At 35.4% G+C, this 22,020-nt stretch overlaps 1 protein-coding gene across 1 annotated transcript in view; it reads right to left on the bottom strand.

Moving 5' to 3' along the window:
* BTBD8 (BTB domain containing 8) overlaps positions 1 to 22,020 on the bottom strand; it is a 93,700-nt gene that overhangs the window by 17,559 nt on the left and 54,121 nt on the right. Inside the window, exons 6-9 of the mRNA XM_012790898.2 lie at positions 18,453 to 18,533; positions 17,126 to 17,222; positions 11,595 to 11,683; positions 11,064 to 11,166 (exon numbers count right to left, since the gene is read on the bottom strand). Of these exons, the coding sequence (XP_012646352.2) occupies positions 11,064 to 11,166; positions 11,595 to 11,683; positions 17,126 to 17,222; positions 18,453 to 18,533 (370 nt within the window). The remainder of the gene's footprint in view (positions 1 to 11,063; positions 11,167 to 11,594; positions 11,684 to 17,125; positions 17,223 to 18,452; positions 18,534 to 22,020) is intronic.

The following is a 22,020-nucleotide window of genomic DNA, read 5'->3' as shown; positions in this document are numbered from 1 at the left end:
AGGGCCTAGACCTTAAGAAGCATTGCAGCTTCTGTCTGTACCCTCTCGGAATCCTGGGAACACCAGGATTGAAGCCTGGTATGGAAGACCATGTGGAGCAGGAGGCCCAGGCTCCAGCTTAGTCACGAGCTGAACGCAGTCACAGGAGTGAGCTCAGGCAAGACGAGCAGAAGAATCACCCAGTCAACTCACAGAATTATGAGAAATAATAAATTTCAGTTTTATGTCAATTAGTTTGGGGGTGGTTTATTAGACAGCAATAGATAATTAATAAATCTGGAAATGACAGACTGAAATACCCAACATGGACTGTATGATGCGGACTTCGCACACTTTCTGTTTTATTCAGGTGTCAACTAAAACACTAAGTTCTCCCTGATCCCTACATCTACATCACATACCTTTTATACCTGCTATCAGAAAACCTGTCCCTTTTTGTTAGAGCACTTAATTTATTTGTAATTAATAAAACATGAACATAACTATATAATTAATGCCTGTCTCTTTCTCTAGGCTGTATGTGCAATGAGTGTAAAACTATGTCTGTTTTTGCTCACCATTTTATCCCCAGGGCCCAGTATAAAACTAGGTCATAGTAGACATTCAAATATTTCTTGACCTCTCAACATAATTAGAGACTGAGAGTCAATATGTGAATAACGTAAGCTGAATCCCTGAACATCAAAACTTTAAAAATTTTACCTATTTAGCAAGAATTCTTTAAAATGTATTATATTCTTCCACTGCTTTATTACAGTAAAAAAATCATACCTTACTCTAATTCAAGTCTTTTATTATTTTACTACCATTATCTTTTCCTCCTCCGTGACTTCCTGAGTAACTGTGCAATTATTAAAGGTTTAGATGATAAGCCCAATGTGCTCTACTGTTGACAGTGCTCTGGTATTGGAGCCAAACGTAGGGTATTTAAATAAATTTGGCAGGTATCTACAAAGTGCTTACTATATACATAATGTGATGTGCTCTGACAGTAATATCTTTTAAAAATACAGATATGGAATATAGTTATCATAATTTAGCTTGGAATCTGTGGAAAACTCAAATATGGACGTGCAATTAAATAACATAGTTGCTATGTGATCTTATTCCATACTGATCTGAATATATAATAAACATTAAATGTTAGAGTACCTAGAAATTCAAAGAAGAAAAAAAGGAATGCTTCTAGACCAAACACATAAAATTTTAGTTTAATAATTAACATAATCACATAGTTCACAATTTTAAAATGTATAAAAGGTATTACTAGGAAAAGTCTTTCTCTCCTTCCTATCCCCAAACCTCTCATTTTTTTTTTTTTTTTTTTTTTTTTTTTTTTTTTGAGACAGAGTCTCGCTTTCTTGCCTAGGCTAGAGTGAGTGCCGTGGCGTCAGCCTAGCTCACAGCAACCTCAAACTCCTGGGCTCAAGCGATCCTGCTGCCTCAGCCTCCCGAGTAGCTGGGACTACAGGCACGAGCCACCATGCCCGGCTGATTTTTATATTATATATATTAGTTGGCCAATTAATTTCTTTCTATTTTTATGGTAGAGACGGGGTCTCGCTCAGGCTGGTTTTGAACTCCTGACCTTGAGCAATCCGCCCGCCTCGGCCTCCCAGAGTGCTAGGATTACAGGCGTGAGCCACCACGCCCGGCCCCAAACCTCTCATTTTATAACCAATACTTTTTTCTCCATCTTTCCAGAGTTAGTTTTTGCATATATAAATAACATACATATGTAATTTTACCCATATTTTATTCAGATGAAGGCATTAATATGCATACTATTTTGTCTCTTGCCTTTTACACTTAGCATACATCTTGAATATTTGCCTTAATCAATGTATAAAGAGCCTTTTTATTATTTTAATAACTATGTAATAGTACATAACATAGATATAAGTCATTTAACTAGTCTTCTACTTAAAGACATTTACATTGTTTCCAATTTTTTGCTATTATAATGTTGTAATGAATTACTTTGTATGTAACATTATTTCATACATATGTGAAAATATCTATAGGATACATTCCTAGAGGCAGAATTGGTAGGTCAATACTTCTTGTCTTAGCTTGGGTTCTGCCTAAAAACTGAGCCCGAGAAACAGGCATATATGTGGTTAGTTTATTTGGGGAAGTGATCCGAAGGGGATCTGAGGCACTGAGAGAGTGAAAAAGGGAAGGAAGGAAAGCCAATCCAAGGGTGCATTTTCTAGCTCCTTGCTACTCAAAGTGTGATCTACAGCCTTAGCATCAGGCAGAATGTGTTAGAAATGTAGAATATCTGGCTCCTCCCTTGACTCACTAAATCAAAATTTGCATTTAAACAAGATCCCCTTAGTGTTCTGTACATTAAAATTTGAGATTTACTGATAGAACATTCACTACTATAGGCAACTGTGGCAAATCTCATGGGGAACCCTCTGAAGAGCTGCGAAGGAGGTACTTTGAATTATCCATCCAAGGGACAGAATAAGGAAACATTAACCACTGGCTCCCATCTCCTATTGGTCGAGACTTGTCCCCTGGAGTGTTAACTCTTTTTCACCACAAGGTTTACACAGGTTTAGAACTGCCAAGTTGCAGATATCCCATGTAGAGGAGCAGTGAAGTTGCAGGACAGAAAGTGAGAAAGGTGTGTGTGTAATGTAGCTTAGGGGTAGTGCCGTCAGAGTATACCTTTGCATAGCTAGATAGTGCAGCAATGGTTGGAGTGCAAACATGCCAAGAGGATACAAAGTGGAACACCAGCAGTATCCCAAATGCTGTTAACATCACAATCAATGGAGCACTGTATTTCAAATGGTAGATTCCTCCATAACTATGTAGAGAAATGTATTTAGTGGTTTGCAATGAGCATTAGAAAACAAAAGAAATAAAGAAAGAAGGTGGGGGGAGACGTGAGAAAAAAAAAGGAAAAAAGTAGAAAACACTAGTATATCATATGTAAAAAGACTGTGAGTTCTTTTCTGAAACTTCTGTTTTGGTTCTACGGGTGTTATTGTACTGGGTTACAATGTCAAAAGAACTTATTCTGGGTCATAGTCAAAAACATTGGAAAACACAGCAAAAGTTGTGTTAATGTATGCCCCTCCTAGGAATACATAACGATATTTACTCCTTACACTTTAATAGACATTGCACAAATTTCTTTTTTATCATTCTGAAAGGTAGAAAATAGTCTGACACTATAGTTTTAAGGTCAGTTTCTCTTAAATAAATGAAGATGAGGATCATCAAATTAAGAGGTATCTGCATTTTCTCAGTGAACCATCTAATTCTATCCTATCTTTAGCTTTTTTTTTAAATCAATTTGTAGAAACTCTATATTAGGAAGAAAATTAGTATTATAAGTATGATATGAACAGTTATTTTTTTTAACTTTGTGACAGAGAAAGGAAAAACTCAAAGTTCATCACATAAAAATATATTTTAAAATTCTCTCTATTATAGTCTAATGTAATAGTTTCTTTTTAAATTTTTATTCATTGTATTTTGTTATCAAAATATTAAGGGGGCACAAATGTTTTTGTTACATGGATATACTATATAATGCTGCAGTCAAGGCTTTCAGTATGCCTGTCACCAGGACAGTGTTACCCAACTGGTAAGTTTTTAACTCCTCATCCCCACCACCTTCCTCCCTTCTTGGTTTCCTCAACACCTCTTCATGCCCGTGTGTACCCACTGTTTAGCTCCCACTTACTAGTGAGAATATATGGTGCTCGTTTTTCTATTCTTGAGATACTTCACTTAGGATAATGGTTTCCAGTTCCATCCAAGTTGCTGCAAAAGACATTATTTCATTCCTTTTTATGGCTGAGTAGTAGTCCATGGTATATACCACATTTTCTCATGAATTGATGGGCACACTTAGGTTGGTTCCATATTTTTGCAATTGTGAATTGTACTGCAATAAACATTTGAGTGCAGGTGTCTTTTTGATAAAGTGATTTCTTTCCCTTTGGGTACATACCCAGTAGGGGGATTGCTGGATCGAAAGGCAGGTCTACTTTTAGCTCTTTGAAGAATCTCCATACTGTTTTCCATAAGGGTTGTACTAATTTACAGTTCCACCCAACATTGTAAAAGCATTTCTTTTTCTTTTCATCCATACCAGCATCTGTTGTTTTTTGACATTTTAGTAATGACCATTCTGACAGGGGTAAGGTATGTCATTGTGGTTTTAATTTGCATTTCCCTGATGATTAGTGATGTTGAGCCTATTTTCATATATTTATGGGGCATTTGTCTATTTTCTTTTTTAAAAATTCTGTTCATGTTTTTTGCCCACTTTTTGATGTGGTGGTTTATTTTTTTCTTGCTGATTTAAGTTCTTTGTGAATTCTGAATATTAGTACTTTGATGTATAGTTTGTAAATATTTTCTCCCATTCTATAGGCTGCCTGTTTACAAACCTTTGTTATTTCCTTTACTGTGCAGAAGCCTTTTAATTTAATGAAGCCCCATTTATTTATTTTTGTTGCTGCTGTGTTTGCCTTTGGGGTTAGTCATAAATTCTTTGCCTAGGTGTATGTCTAGAAGAGTTTTTCCTATGTTCTCTTCTAGAATTTTTATGGTTTCATGGCTTACATTTAAGTCTTTAATCCATCTTGAATTAATTTTTGTATATGGTGAGAGACAGGAGTCCTGTTTCATTCTTCTCCATATGGCTATCCAATTTTCCCAGCACCATTTATTGAATAGGGCATCCTTTCCTCAGTGTATATTTTTGTCTGCCTTGTCAAGGATCAATTGGTCACAACTATATGGCTTTATTTCTGGGTTCTCTATTCTGTGCCATTGGTGTATGTTCCTATTTTTATACAAGTATCATGCTATTTTGGTTACTATAGCCTTGTAGTATAATTTGAAGTCAGATATTGTGATAACTCCAAATTTGTTCTTTTTGTTTAAGATTGCTTTGGCTATTTGGGCTTTTGACTCCAAATGAAGCTTATTTTTTCTAGATCTGTGAAATAAGATGTTGATACTTTAATGGGAATTACATTGAATCTATAAATCACATTGGGCAGTATGGACATTTTAATCATATCGATTCTATCAATCCATGAGCATGGGATCTTTTCCCAGTTGTTTGTGTTGTTTATGATTTCTTTCATCAGTGTTTTGTAGTTCTCCTTATAGAGATCTTTCTCCTCCTTGGTTAAGTATAATCCAAAGTATTTCATTTTCTTTGTAGCTATTGTAAATGGTAGTGAGTCCTGGATTTGACTCTCAGCTTGACTGTTATTAGTATATAGAAATGCTACTGATCTGTATACTAATGTATCACTTTCTTTTCTCCCTTGGTATATGACAGTGTTGGGAATATCATTGATGAGCAATAACTATTTGGTGGATTAAAGTGCCTGCCACAGCACATGCAGTTGATCTGAATTATAACTAAAGAATACTTAAGAAGACCTCTTGAGGAGAAGTGACATGAACAAGATGGCAGAGTAGAAAGCCCTGGACTCTCTTTCTCCAATGAACATAGCAACTTAACAACAATCAGTAGATAAATTTTCTTTGTGAGAAATAAATTTCTTTGTGAGAAATTTTCTTTGTGAGAAACTAGTAGAGAGGCTCCTGTACCCAGGATGATCTTGAAACAACACATTTTGAGGCAGATAGGGAAATTTGACCCAACCTTCTTATCAGAATCCCTACCCATGGCAGAGTTATATGATCATGAAAAAAGCCACCAGCTCCCAGCTTTTCCCTGGGGAGGAAAACAATTGGACCATGTGTCAAATATCCCAAGTTTTCTGGGGACTGCCCAGATGACTGGCTTCTGTCTTCCAGTCTTGGAGTGCTGATAGGACCTGGCAAACTCTAGCCATCTGTGGGAGAACAGAGATGGTGGTTTGAATTGGCAGTCATCATATTCCCTCCCCCCAGCTCAGCACAGAGCAAACAGACTAAAAAATACTTATTCCCAGCTTATCCTTCAGTAGTGAGAGTTAGTTTGCAAGCCTAATACCCTAACTTTTCTTGGGGCTGCCCACAGGACTGGCCCTGTCTTGCTTATCTCAGAGCACTGACAAGACCCAGAAAAATCTAGCCATCAGCAGGCTAGTAAGAACAGAGATGGAGGTTTGGGCTGGGAGTCAGCATGGTTTCTCACTCTAGCTTAGCACAGAGTAAGTGGACAAAACCCCCTAGGTCCCAACTTCTCCCTGGGGAAAGAAAGAATTGAAATGGGACCTGGCATACTCTAGCCACCTGGGGGGCCAGTGAGAACACAGATGGTAAATGATGTAGCATGTAACTAGTCACCACACTAGTCACACTAGTCACCACAGCCTTATCCCCTGACTCAATAAAGAGCAAACAGTTGAGAAACTCCAAGTCCCACCTTCTTCTTGGGGAGGAAAGGAGTTGAACAGAGTGTCCAATGATTCAACTTTTCTGGGGGCTACCAAAGGAACCAGATTCAGTCTTGCTTGACTCAAAGCACTCATGGGACCCAGCATATTCCAGATGCCTGGGAGCTGCTAAGAGCAAAGAAAGCAAGTTGGATGAACAAGAAGATGTGAAAGACCCCCAGAATCTCTGGCTGAGCTGATAAGTAAAGGTCTTCTCCTACACAAGGCCAGTCCAAGAAAACTGGGAGAGGTGGCTATTTTGTCTAATGTAAAGACTAATACAGAGTCAAGGAAAATGAAAAAAAAAACCAAAAAAACAAACAAAAAAACCCAAGGAAATATGTTCCAAAAAAAGGAACAACATAAATTTCCAGAAACCAAATGAAATGGATATGTGATTTACCTGGCAGAGAATTCAAAACAACCATCATAAAGATGCTTCCTAAGGTCAGGAAAATAATGCGTGACAAAGTAATAGTGTCAACAAAGAGACAGAAAATATTAAAAAGGAACCAAACAGAAATGATGCAGCTGAAGAATATAATTATTGAAATGAAAATTTCACTAGAGAGGCCCAACAGCAGAGTAGATCAAACAGAAGAAAGGATCACCAAACTCAAAGACAGGTCATCAGAAATTATTCAATTAGAGGAGCAAAAAACAAAAAGAATGAGAAAGTGAAGAAAGTATAAGGGACTTATGGGACATCATTGTGTGGACCAAATATTTATTATTGAGGTTCCAAAGGAGAAGGGAGAGAAAAAGAGTCAGAAAAATTTTTTAAAGGAATAATGGTTCTACCTACCACAGAAATTCAGGAAAAACAAACAAACCAAAAAGAAAACAAAAGAAAAACAAAAGGAAAAAAGAAACAATGGCTGAAAACTCCCTAAATCTCAAGAAGGAGATGAGGGTGAGGTGGTGGAGGACCCGAGGATAAGGATGCTGACGAGGACAAGGACTCCTTCTTATCCTAAAAAAAAAAATCTTTGCTCACCTTGAACACTTATCATATTATCTTCAGATGGTAGCAACAGGTTTTAAGACCTGGCTTTGTCATTTACTATCACTGTGAACTTGAATAAAGCACCTCCCTGGTTCTCTTTCTCATGTGAAATGGAGATAATAGTATCTGTCCTATAATTAATTTCACACAAAATAAAAAGTATTTTTGAACTGTAAAGGTCTAAAAAAATTCCACTGAATATTGGTACTGCTACTAGTAAAGTATGCTTCTGCTTCTATTAAACTGAATTGTAGCAAGACCAATAGTTTGTTAATTACTTACTGATCATGAAAACTAATGTAAAATAGTAAGCAACAAACTACAAAGTCCTTCATTAGTGTAAACACAGATTTACGTTTACTTTTTGTAGTGGTATCTCATCAGCTGATGTCCTAAACTTATTTTACCAGTTAGATTTAGATGTATCTTCCATGTAACCCAGGCTGATGTTAACATTCAGGGATCCATCAGGGAAACAGGACTATTGGGAAGTGTGTATATTCACAGAGGTCCTCAGATAATGTCGTTTTATTCAACATTGTCTGGTTATGACATTGATGAGAAAAACCAGGGGTCCTAAAACTTTTTAAACAGGGGGCCAGTTAATTGTCCTTCAGACCGTTGGAGAGTGCGCACTGTGGGCCCGGGACGAGTTGGCTGCTAAGCAGGATAGGCAGTGGCAGCAAAAACACCTGGAGGGCGGATAAATGTGCTAGGCGGCCGGTACGCCGGCTGTAGTTTGAAGACGCCTGAGAAAAACAATTGCTTCCTGGCCAAGGCCACTGTCTGTGTGGAGTTTGCATATTTTCCCCATGTCTGTGAGGGTTTTCTCTGGGTATTCCAGTTTCCTCCCATATCCCAAAGATGTGCACATGAGGTGAACTGGTGTGTCTAAATTGTCTCAGTATAAGTGACTATGGGAGTGTGTGTGAGTGTGCCCTGCAATGGAATGGCATCGTGTCCAGGGTTACTTTCAGTCTTGGCCCCTTAGCTGCTGGGATAGGCTTCAACCATCCACAACTATGAACTGGAATAAATGAGTCAGAAAATTAATGAATGAATATGAATTATTATAAAATAAAAATTCATAAATGATACGATTATCATACATATACGACAATAAACAATGCAGTACAAAAGCAGTTAGCCTACCATATTTGTGATTGTTTTTGAACTGTGTGGTGGTAGGGGGCATTCCTTACAGTTTTTGCTTTGCAAACATTTATTCCTTGATTTAACCCACCACCACAACTGTTGTCACTCACTGATTCCCCTAAAATTGGGTAAATAATTACTTTATTATTTTTATTAATTTTTCTTCAATGCACATATAGCTCACATTTATTTCAATGTTCAATATTAGAAGTGTTTTAGGTCTTTATTTAGAAATTTAGTAATAATCAGAAATATGCCATAGGAATTTAACTCTTGTTTTTCACAATTAGCTTGTGGTAAAATTGCTTAGTTATATGTTGTTTCACTTAATGTGACAATTTCCAAGAACCAACCAATGACATTAAGTGAGGACTTATTGTATAAAGAAATCTGTTACAGGGATTTGATCTTACACAATTGTGGAAGCTGGTTAAATAGGCTTTGTGTCTGATGATGTAGTCTGAAGTTCGAAGGGCAAGCAATTGAGAAAGGAAGATGGATGTAAAAGTGGGGAGAGCAAGGACAAGCTGATACCAAGAGCACTGGCTGGACCCACATCAGTCTCAACACCTCCACCTGGGTGAAATGGCTATCACATAGGAGATGCTGGCACCTTTCATTATGGTGCTAGACACATACCTGGCCCACGGGTTAGAGAAGACGAAGAAGGACACATGGAAAAGCAGAAGAGTTATAGGTCTGGCTACCGTAAGCAACAACATGTGAGTCTAAATGCCCAACCTTCCTAGTGTAAAAACCAAAAAATAGCTGTTCTTTCACTTCTGTCTTCCAAATCTCATGCCAAATTATCTCTTGTGGCCACTCTAATTGGAAACAGAGAAGAAAACTCTGGGCAGCATAGTTCACCATAGCCACCCTAACATGTTACAATGCCACTATAATCAACCCCTTGTCAACTTGGCAACCATACACACCTCTTAAAACATACTTAGTTCCCACGTGGAGACAATAACAGTCATGCTTCCACCTAACATGATACGATTATCTCCCACACAACAACCCTTTTCCCAAAAGAGAGGATACAAGGTTCCTTTTTTGTCTTTGGGTGATGTTCATTCTTTTTCAGATAGATTCATAATTCTCTTTGATATTTATTAATAGTAACTTAAATGTGGAGATATAAACTGCTATTATTAATAGCATGTCTTTCATTAGATGGTAGGGGGATGAGACAATGGGGAAAAACCCAAAAATGTTTGGTTAATTCATAGACAAACATTCATGTAAAAAGGGGATATGGATATGTTTATATCATAACTACTGCAGTGCTCATTTCTGTAACTGGTCACATGGTCGTACATGTTATTTATAACTCCCTTCTTTCACTACCTACTTCATATTCCCTTTGCCCTCAGCAAGTACCTCTGCTGTTCATAGTTCCCTATCTGGTAAGGTGGCCCAAACTTTCATTCCTGAAGAATCTGGGCCATTATCAGCACTGCCTAAATTGGGTTGTTATAGCTTTTTATTGATTTTACTCATATAGCCTGGGAGTACTGCATTCTAGATGCAGTCTTCCTTACCCATATTGTATAATGGCAACCCAATTTCCCCTTGACAGTCAAGTTCAATCTATCAGTAATTTCCCTTCTTTGCCTGTGGGCTTACAAAGTAGCCAAAGGAAGGCAGTCTCAACTTCCAGTTCAATGGAAGCATTATTTGTGTCCCCAGGGGGAAGCATTCTTCTCTTTGGAACTAAGACTTCCACATCAACAGAGCCTAAAGTTGCAGGGAAAGGACACAAAAAATTTGTTAGTGGATCGCAAGGAATAATTGTGTCATGGAGCCACTCCCATTTCCACAACTTGATTTCTAGATCCATGAATCCTGGCTATGGGAGAAATAGCACCATAAATCAAAATCTGATTTAGAGCATATATTGCATCCTAGAGGACACTGTTCCAACCCCACAAGGCATTGCCACCTAGCTGGCAATGCAATTGAATCTTCAACAGGCCATTTCTCCATTCAAGACAGCTGCTCCAGAATGATGGGAAACCTTTTAAGACCAAGAATTCCATGAGCACAAGCCCGTCACCATACTTCAATTGCTGTTAAATGAGTTTGTTAATCAGAAGTGATGCTGTGGAGAATGTAATGACGATGGATAAGGCATTCTTTAAGTTCATGGACAGTGGTTTTAGCAGAAACATTGTGAGCAAGGGAGGTAAATCCATAACCAGAGCAAATGTCTATTCCAGTGAGAACAAAGCACTGTCCCTTCCATGATGGAAGTGATCCAATGTAATAAACCTGCTACCAGGTAGATGGATGATCCCCTTAAAGAATGGTTCTGTTAAAAAGTTCAGTGTTGTACCCAGATCCACCGTGGTGAGTGGAAGTCAATATTGCTGAGCCAATACATAAAGCTCTGTCTCTCCGAATTGGTCCTAGGTTATCTAAAATTGGTTCTTTCATCTTTCTACATTTACATCACTGAAAGTATTATACAAAACTGAATAAACTTTTTGATAACATACGCACAAAATGGTTATTTAGGTTGTACTTACTAAGGACTGAATCAACATTTTAAGACAACTTTTCTGAATCTCAGGGGGTACATTTGCAAAGCTTCTTTCAGACCAAAATCTTGCAAAATGCTTTACAATCCACCTGTTAAAATCAAAGAATCCCAAGTTAGAGAAATAAAAGTATTTTTCATTGTAATAGTCAATAATATTTTGGTTTTCAATTACATAAATTATACATATGTATTTTTGACTAACACTGTTAATTTTGAGTGCTAAGATGGACTTAACTATAATTTCTTTTCTGTAAACACATATTTTAAACCCATGTTGGATTATGTGCATGGATTTTAACATAACTAACCATGGTTCAGCTAAAATAAAATTGATCCCAAGTATCTTGAATAATATATAAATCAATACTTCTACTCAACTGGTGGAACTAGTAAAGCATTAAGCTACTTACATTGTGCCCAAGGAAATAGGCCAACTCTAAAATTGTCCACGAAATTAGAAGAATGCAAAATCAAAATCCCTAAATTAATAGCATCAGCACTACTTAAGATAACTTACTTCATGCAGTCAGCAAAAAGACTTTCCACTCCAACTGAATGAGCAATAATCAGGCATTCTAGTATAGACACCAACGTTCTAGGAACAGGCTAAAATTAATAGAAAACACCAAATTTATTCTTTTTCTATTTACAGAGGCTAAAAATATTTGGTTCATAAAGATAATCTGATTTATAATTCTAAACTACAGAATACATATAATTCAAAATTAATTTTCTATATTTAATTCTTTATCTGAAATTAATTTCTGCTGGTATTCTAGCTATAGACATGCTTTAGTCAGTCTCAAACTTTTTTTTCTTAAAACATCTTTCCACACAAAAACCTGAACGCAGATGTTTATAGAAGCTTTATTCATAACTGCCCAAACTTGGAAGCAACCATGATGTCCTTCAATAGGTGAACGGTTAAGTAAACTGTAGTACATCCAAGCAATGGAATATTCAGCACTAAAAAGAAATGAACTATCAAGCTATGAAAAGACATGGAGGAATCTTAAACCCTAAATGCATATTACTAAGTGAAAGAAGCCAATCTGAAAAGGACATATACTATATGATTCCAACTACACTACGTTCTGGAAAAACCAAAACTATGGAGACAGCAAAAAGATCAGCAGTTGTCAGTGGTTAGTGGAGAAGAAAGGATGAATATGCAGAGCAGAGAGGATTTTTAGGGCACTGAAAATACTCTGTTATGATACTATAATGGTGGCTATGTGTCATTACATATTTGTCCAAACCACAGAAAGTACACCACCAATAGTAAACCCTATTGTTAACTAGGGACTCTGAGTGATAATGTGTCAATGTAGGCACACCAATTGTAACAAATGTGTCACTCTGGTGGGAGATGTTGATAATGGAGGAGGCTATGTATGTGTAGGAGCAAGGGAGTTTTGGGAAATCTCTGTACATTCTTCTCAATTTTGCTGTGAATCTAAAACTGCTCTAAAAAATTAAAGTATTTTTTTAAAAAAATCTTTTATTCTTTTAAAATCAAGTGTCACCAACAACTTAGTTTTATAGAACAGCATTTGAGCTTTCTTAGCTGCAAGAATACACAAAATTCGTATTCTAATTTTTTAGCTTAAATATTTTTTAAAGCAAAAGTGGTATAATACTTTCTAGCATATCACATTGTAATACAACAGTAAGGTCTAATCTGCTTCCTAAAATATAAATAAACTTTTATCTGTGGTCATACACTGACTGCAAACAAAAAGAGAGAATTTAATTAGATCAAAACTACATAATATATTTTTAAAAGTATGTATACAGAAGTATTGAATTAGAACAAACAAACAAATAAAATGTAGATACAAGTAGTGAAAACAACTCACTGCTTTGGTGTTAAGCATCTGTGCTATGTATTGCCCATGCCTTGTATTTTCAAGTTTTAGACTCTATTTCTAAGCATATCCATTGCCTAACTAATAAGGTTGAATGGAATTTAATTTCTCTTATACACATTAGTTGCAATTTAGGGTTTATATACGTAATAAAGATCAACAATCAGCCAGTTTGTATATCTTGTCTCTAAATGTGTACTTCTGAAGATCGCCTGCTCTTAGAAAAGAGTAAAAGTTTCTTTGGAAATGTCTCCAGCTTCTCATAAGGTCAGTGATTTTCAACTTTTTAATTATGAATTGCTATTAATTTGATTTTATAATATCTCTCTTGTCAATATATGTAACCTCAATGTTTGTACCCCTATAATATTCTGAAATTAAAAAATTACTCCTCTCATAAAAGGGTTATGTTAGTATTTAATAAACTGAATGTAAATATTTTGCTTTGCATATAACAATTTAAATTAAACAATTAAAATCCCTTTAAGATAATTGGAGAAATGACTATCACCATATAGATTATATAGTGATAACTCCACCAAGTTAAATAATTTGATTTTCTGACACACTTCAGATAAGAGTATCAAATTGGAGTGAGAGAAGGGGCTAGTGTTACAGACACAGTTGATAGTCTAAGAGCATCCATAAGCTTGAAAAATTATAAAAGTAACCAAAATAGTTAAAAGGTCCAGCAGTTTAATTTTATTTAGGAATAACAAGCTTTATACAACACAAAATCTATCAATTGATGTAGAGCTTAAGAATAATTTCCATAAAAATTATTAAAATACAAAATAATTTGCTGTTTAAAGTGGAGACTGGCAAATTACAGCCTGTGGGCCCAATCTAGCCCACCATTGTTTTTGTGAATACATTGTATTGGAACACTATCATGATATTTCATTTGTATACTGTCTATAGCTGTTTTTGTTCTCAAACAGCAAAGCAGTTGTGATAGAGATTGTATGGTGCACAAATCCAAAAATATTTACTATCTGGCCTTTTAACAGAAAAAGTTTGTTGACCCCTGGCTTGAAGGGGTGACTTTGGCTGTCTGAGAATTTACTTATATGGAAATGTTGACTCCCAAGTGTTTGTAATAGATGTCTGACCTTTAGTCATTTTCAAAATCTGCTTATTGAATTTGTAAAGATATATTAATATTTAAGTCATTGCCTAAAATGTATTTTTAAATTGATGACAAAAAATATACAATGTAAAGTCTACCAGAATCCTATAAAGAAAGTACAAAAATTCTAATTGTGTAAAAGGCAGGTTGTGAAGTTAATGAAATGACTGAAGCTAGCTTGCCTGGAGTTCTGGGGCCAGGTGCCCATCATATTCCACCCAAATTTGTATTACTATGGAATGTTATTATAAGTTTTACCACATTTAAGTCACTGCCTGATTGAGAACTAAATGTTAAAAATTATATAATTCAAAAGTATAGTTATAAAAATAAATATTAAAACATATAAAGCATGATAGTTTAGGGATCAGGTCAATAAAAACAAATTATTCTTTCAAATATCTGTTACCACAGCAATATAGACTATATTAAAATAAATGAAATGAAGTGAAAAAAGTTTTCAACAAAATACTGATAATTGAGAAGAAACTTCATTTTCAATTGCTTTAATAGACACAAATATGCCTTTTGTGTTTTTAAATTTAAGTGGATTATTGAAAAAAATGAAATACAAGAAACCACACTTAACTCACATATACTTATGCACATATCAAAATATAGGGACAATAGTCCAAAGACTATCCATAAAAGATTATTTTTACAAAGTTATACAAATGTAACTGGTTTATTGAGGAGTCTCAGCTCAGAGGAGAGACTAACATAAAACTTTTTTTACCAACTAATGTTTTCAAACATTCTGTGTCAACCCCCCCTTTTTCCATCCCCTATTACATTATTGGCAGAGTCCAATACTTCTGATTACTTTTGTGTTTGAAATTCAATATAATACTGCTTTAACACCTATCTTTAAATCTTTCCTTCCCTGCCGAGCCCAGTGGCTCACACCTGTAATCCTAGCACTCTGGGAGACCAAGGCGGGCAAATTGCTCGAGGTCAGGAATTCAAAACCAGCCTGAGCAAGAGCGAGACCCCCTCTCTACTATAAATAGGAAGAAATTAATTGGCCAACTAATATATATAGAAAAAATTAGCCGGGCATGGTGGCGCATGCCTGTAGTCCCAGCTACTTGGGAGGCTGAGGCAGCAGGATTGCTTAAGCCCAGGAGTTTGAGGTTGCTGTGAGCTAGGCTGATGCCACGACACTCATTCTAGCCTGGGCAACAAAGCGAGACTCTGTCTCAAAAAAAAAAAAAAAAAAAAAAAAAGATCTTTCCTTCCCATCACTGAATAGATTTATGGTTGGGAAGATCTGGAATAGGGTAGATAGCCTAGTCTCCTGCTCCTCCATCTTCCAGGCCAACCTCCTTTGCAAGGGGGCTATGGGTTACCTATGGTCACCTTATATAATTAAGCAGAGACCAAGATGGTAGTAGGAGGATGTCCTTGACTTGGCTCCAATTCAGATGCTGATGGCCTTTACTGATGTGATAGGGACAAATCAAGCTTCCCCCTAGCCTCTCTGTGGATAAGGACTCTTTAAGTGGTTCATGATATACAGTGTCTCCCTACATGGGACACAAAGTCATTTGTCTCTATATCAGTCTCCTCTAACTTTCATAGAACCCCTAAGGTCTTCCTCCTTTCCTGTAGACCATGTATAACTCAAGTATAGTGTGGACTCCCCATACTTTTTCCTCTATGTGACAATAACTGCAGTCCCAGGCCAGTACTGGCTTCTCCAGCAAGCCTCCTTCCTTTAGGCTCCATGTTCAAATATATTCTCACTGGCTTCTCAAGGCATATTCCAAGCTCTCCCAAGAAATTTCTTACCACTTTCTTTTCTTTTCTTTTTTTTTTTTCTCTTCTTTTCTGATGGAAGTTCCAGGGTGGGATGGTTTTACAGATATAGTAAAGTGGGGAATGAGAAGACACCATATCCTCATGGTAGATATTTCCCATCTTTAATCTTTATTTGTGATTCTCTTGGATCTCCCTCCTCACTTTCACTTGACTAGGAATATGAGGGAGGCATATGAAGGAGAAGGAAAAGTCGTTCACCAGAATTCTTCACTCTTTACAAAGCTGAGGACACCACAGGCTGCCCTCCTTTTTTCCAATCCCCTTGCTTAGGCCAGAGTGAATAGTTGGTTAAAGGTAGCTGAGGGGTTTATTTCTCAGCAAACTTTGGGGGGCGAGTAGTGGTACTGGACCCAGTTGTTCATGGCTCTTTTTTTTTTTAGCAAATGGGCTGCTTCCTCAGCTACAACATACAGGGAGGTAGAAAAAGACCTACCCAACACAAAAACTTAAATTTAAAGGTTATTAAAATTACCTAATTAGAATTCATACAATGTATATTATTGTCTCAACCACCTAATAAGAGAGAAATATGATATAAACAATTTTTAAGATTTGTTTTTGTTGATTATAAATACATACTCATTGTAGAAAATTCAGAAAACCATAAATAAGAAAATAAAAATAACCTAGTCACAGAAAACATTAAAACTACGGAGAATCTAAGAATAGTGTACAAAATGGCTTTGCAATGCATAGTATGGAATCTTTCTTTAGAAAATAAGTTTATCTTTGTATTAACTAAAAATAAAAATATTTAGTATTAATATTCCACCCAAGGAGACAGGTAGATGAGAACTATACTCCACCCCAGGTACATACTGTAAAGAGAGGTCGTCGAAGGAATAAGTATACTTTCAGAGAAAATAATCAATAAGCACTGAGTAGTTCTTTGATAAATGCAGAAGGTAACCTTAATTTTTGGATTCCTTTCTCCCAGTTTCAAACTCTGAGTCCTAGCTGTACACCCTATCTTTGAATTATATAGGATACTCCTATATCCTTTCAATAAACCCTCCACATCAATTTTATTTTACTTAAAATAATTTGAGTTCATTTCTGATTTTTGCAAGCAGACTATATATATTATTTCTCAACTGGAGCTCCCATTAGTTAAACTGACTTAATATTTTTAATATTTAAAGCACTATTAATTAATCAAGGTTAAAAATCTAATAGGTAATAATGAGTGACAAAGCATTGGGTAAAAGATCTCTGAGACTTAATAATTACCTTCTGAAAGAAATTACAGTAATCTCTTCTTAAAATATAGATTGCTACTTCTTTTAATCCTTCTAGTCCATACATATCAGCCATATTGAGTATCTGACTAAAATAAAAATAGATGCACTATTAAAAATCAAGGTACAATATACAGTAATTTCTTGATACTATATAGTCTGTTTAGAAAAAATAATCTGAATTATTGTAATTATAACTTTCTGCCTTACATAATACATATTCTTTATGGATTATAAAAAGAACATAGGCCTAAAGTTGAAAGCACTGATACATGATTTGATTAATGGAGAACAGCAAGAGGTAAATTTGGAGATGTTTCAAATTCCCTTTTTTTGCTCTGTGATATACAGAGCAAAATTCAGGAAACTGCTTGGAAAGCTAAAAGTTACAAAATTCTTTGCTACAAATTTGTATAATAAAAGTATTTTTTTGTGGTTGGGGGGGCAATTCACTGATGTCATACTGAAAATGTCTGCAAATGACTCTGATTGTAAATAGCATCCAATGACCAGAGAGTTTCCTTTGATTCTTTTATTTGGCAAGTATTTCTGAGTACCTACATATACTTTAGGTACTTAGGGAGCCTACAAGCCTTGAAAGCATGATAAAATTTTCCTATATAATGCCAATGGATAAAACTTTAGTACTATTCTCTATGACTAATGATATGGTCTCCCCCAAAATATATTTATTCAGTCCAAAATTAAAGGAACCAAAGAATTTTGAAAATTGAAAGAGTAGCTTTCACTTGTCTGATGTTAGAATAGCAAGAAGATAGGAATACATTCAGAAAATTGAAAGATCAAGGTGGAATTTCACTTTCCAGTAGGATTTCAGGAGCTTAGATACACACTTCTGCATAGCATATTTAAGAGTCACATAGTTGTTGGTCTTTAGGATGGCCTATATTCTTAAACAAGTTTCAAAGTTTTCTTTTTGCTTTTCCTTTGCTGATTAAAAAAGATAACTTAAAATTTTAAAAAAACATAATAAAATCACTTTTAAAGTTTGATCAATTTTATTTTATAAAAACCTATGATTTATTTTCTAAACAAAAATAAAGTTTTTCTAACATAAATTAAGTCTAGTACAGATTTTAAAAAGTCTTATTACTATGAGTTGCTAAATCATCTTTCCTTCTAAATAAGGTGACTTGCCTATTGTTTTTTGATATTCCCAAACATAATCAAGATATAGCAAAATAGACAATAAAATTTAAGCTATTACTTCATTGACACTATGTAACATAGCTCAACAAAGCAAAACTTGCAAAATATTAACATATTTATATTTTAAATTATTACAAAGTAATACATACCCAACATTAGCTTTGTCTGGAAAGTCCAAAGTTCCTCCATATATAAAATGCATCATAACATTCATTTCTAAATGGTTTATACTAAAAAATAAAAGAAAACTCAAATCCACAAATAATTAAAGTTTAACTGACATCAACAACACATTCTATTTCCCATAAACTTTTAACCAAAATAAAGTTCTAATCTCACTTTTATCTGAAGAATATATTCTTCAAATATCAAAATTTTTCAAACATCTATGTAGGTATACCATAAATATAAAATGAACTGTAGGTATGGATTTTTATATAAGCTATAAAATGTTATTAGTTTACTGTCAAATCATTGTTTATTAAGCATCTTTTATCACTGTTTTTTAAAGTTAGAAGGGACTTTAGAAGTCATTGTCCAACCTCTGGCTCATTAAGAAATCCTCTCCTCAGCACCTTTAACAAACCTTCACCTTCAGCCACAAATGTGGCTGACAATATTTGTCAGTGTTGTCAGCCACTGACAACAATAGAGCTGTCAGATGGACAACTCTATTCACTAGAAAGATTCCTGTTATGCTGTACAGGTTTCTTAATTTGTAATACCTGTCAGTGGCTCTAGCTTGGCCAACATCCTCCTTAAACAGATGCAAAAGTAAAATGTGACTTAAGACGTAGTTTGGAATAATAGCCTTTATGTCCTACTGACTAATGTATCTCAAACTCTGAATTTATGACCTCCTTCCACTTCCCCACCCCAAATTCAATCCTCTTTCTGTTACTCCTATTTTGTTGAGAGCATTGTTATAGAGCTTTTTGTATCTTGCCCCATCCTCTATTTAGTTATCTGTACCACAGGGAGCGAATTATCTGGTTGGTGAACAATAACCATTGGTCATCAGTCAGGAGGAAATCAACATGAAAGGTACTTTGATTTCTTTTTTCTTTTCTTCTTTGCTGAACCAGTAGGAAGCGGTGATGGGGAAGAGGTGCATCTGCTGTGCAGATTCAGATGACTTATTGGGTAGGGTGTCTTAGAGGGTATCATAAGCAAGCCAACCTTGGCTCTTGTATTAAACACATGGTACAGGTTGAGTATCACTAATTTGAAAATCCGAAATCCTCCAAAACCCAAAACTTTTTGATAACTGACATGAGATAGTGATATCTTTTCTTTCTGATGGTTCAATATACACAAAATTTATTTCATATACAAAATTATTAAAAATATTGTATAAAATTTCCTTCAGGCTATAAGGTGTTATGAAATTGATTATATGAATTGGGTTATTTTTGTTATACCTAACTAATTCAGAGTTGAGGGGCCAAGGGGAAGCACTTGTGGCATATAGCACCTGCTCTAAGAACTGAATTTTCTGCAAGCCCAGCTGCTGAAATGGCCGGCTGTAACCCTAAGACCAGTTTTAACCAATAGGTGCCGAAATGACCTGCCAGAACTCTAAGACTAGTTTTACCTATTGCCTTCACTCACCAATCAGAGCTCGCCAGCTCCCAAAATCTTCTCTAGTGCCAATAAGCTTTCTTTCAAAGCAATATATAACATTTCTCTTTCCAATAAAACCTCTGACCTTCTCTTTTTCTTTCAGACATACCAAAGACCACCCTTGTCTGTCTGTATGCCCTGAATTACAATTCTGTGATTCCCAAATAAAACATTTTAAAATGTCATCTCTACATTCTATTTCGACTTCAACACTATAAATGAGACAAAAATGAATTTTGTGTTTAGCGTTTGGTCCTATCCCCATTATATCTCATTAAATATATGGAAATATTCCAAAATCCAAAAAAAAAAAAAAAAATCTGAAACACATCTGGTCCCAAGCATTTTGGATAAGGAATATTCAATCTATACAGCTTTAGCAGTTTTTGTCAGTAATAAAGGAAATGTTTTCTTACTTCACCTGCTGATTCTTTTGTCTTACTCTGAGCAGGAAAGAAGTATGCTTTGTTGGAGTTTTCGGGGGGCCCTCTGCAAACTCCAACAGACATAATTTAGCCCCAAGACATTTTTCATCTAGATGTCTAAGTCAGAATCTGAGGTTCATCTTAGTTCTTTCCCTCATTATATCCTATCATTTGTACTTTCAATAACTTCTTGAATTCAGCCTCTGCTCTTTATTTCCCCTCTCACTGCTCTGGTTCAGGCTCTCATTTTGTCCCATCTGTACTACGATAGTATCTTCTGATACAGGTTTCCTGCCTGAAATCCTCTGCTCCCATTCTGTTTCCCACATTGTTATTAGAGAGACTTTTCTAAAATGCAAATCTGATATAGTGTCCCACTTTAAAAACTCTTCAACTATTCTCCAAAGTCCACAGAAAAAAGTCCAAAGACCTTAGCTTGGTGTACAAAGTCCCTTATCATCTGACCTCTGGTCTCCCTTTCTAGCAGCCATTTCAAGATAACTGAACTTATTCATTTTCTATACCTGAAATACTTACAATTTCTTAGACATCCATGCCTTAGCATATACTGTTCACTGTGTTTAAAATCAATGAATCATTTCCTTTCCATTTATTTCATCTTTCAGACTACAAGACGTGTGACTATTTATCTGATTGTTTCCCTGATGCTCCCAAGATGAAAAAGATCACAGAATGTTAAAAACAATAACTAACATCTATTGAGCACTTATGAGCCAGTCCCTGAGTTAATATGCATTTTGAATGCTATTGGCTCATTTAATCATCGTAACAACTCAATAGTAGATCCATTATTAGTTTCATTCTATAAATGAGGAAAGTAAAATTATGTAACTTGCCCAAGATTTAAATCCAGGCAGATTGACTCCAAAGCCTGGTCTCTTAAGCAGTATACTACAGATACTTTCTCTATCACATTTATCAAACTGACTTGCAATATTTTTGTTTACATATTGTCTCTCCTTTTAGACTCTGTTCTGTAAGGGCAGGGTTTGTGTCATTTATCCTTGTATGTATCATACCAGCAGAATGTCAACAATGATTCAATGCCCCCAGCATCAGAAGAATTTCCTTTCCCAACATAATATAGGAGCTTTTCAGTAGACTCATGACGGGGACAGTGCTGATAAGACCCCCATCATTGGTTAAGCATAGTAACTAATATCTGCTAAAGGAACAAAAGGAGGAGGGCAAGAAGAAAATAAATGGAGTTCCAGAGGGCAGGAATCAGAAAAGTGTTTGCTTTGATTCTATGACCTTAAATAACATATGCTCAATAAATGTTTGATTAATATCTGATTAGGCACTTACAGCATCTTCCCAAACCTTCAGAAGAATAAGTTGAAAATACATAAATATAATATTTTTAAATTAATTTAATAAGTACTTACTGGCCACTACCATGGCTAAGTACTAGTTTTTGCTGATTCAAAACTCTGCCTCTTTAATACTTTAGGAAAAAAGTCAAATATCTAAATATTCTCATTTATGTACTACAAATTTGATAAGATTTAATCACAGAATAATTAAGCCATATTATTGGTAGTTTGTCAATCAAAAACACTAACACAATTACTAGAATGCATACTACTCCATACACTTTTCCTCAGATTATCAATCGTAATGAGAATTGGCTACTTATTTGGAAAGA

This window comes from Microcebus murinus, chromosome 2 (genome assembly GCF_040939455.1).
Source record: "Microcebus murinus isolate Inina chromosome 2, M.murinus_Inina_mat1.0, whole genome shotgun sequence".
NCBI classification, from domain to species: domain Eukaryota; kingdom Metazoa; phylum Chordata; class Mammalia; order Primates; family Cheirogaleidae; genus Microcebus; species Microcebus murinus.
The sequence above is the reverse complement of the archived record's forward strand: the minus strand, read 5'-3'. Positions and strand labels throughout refer to the sequence as shown.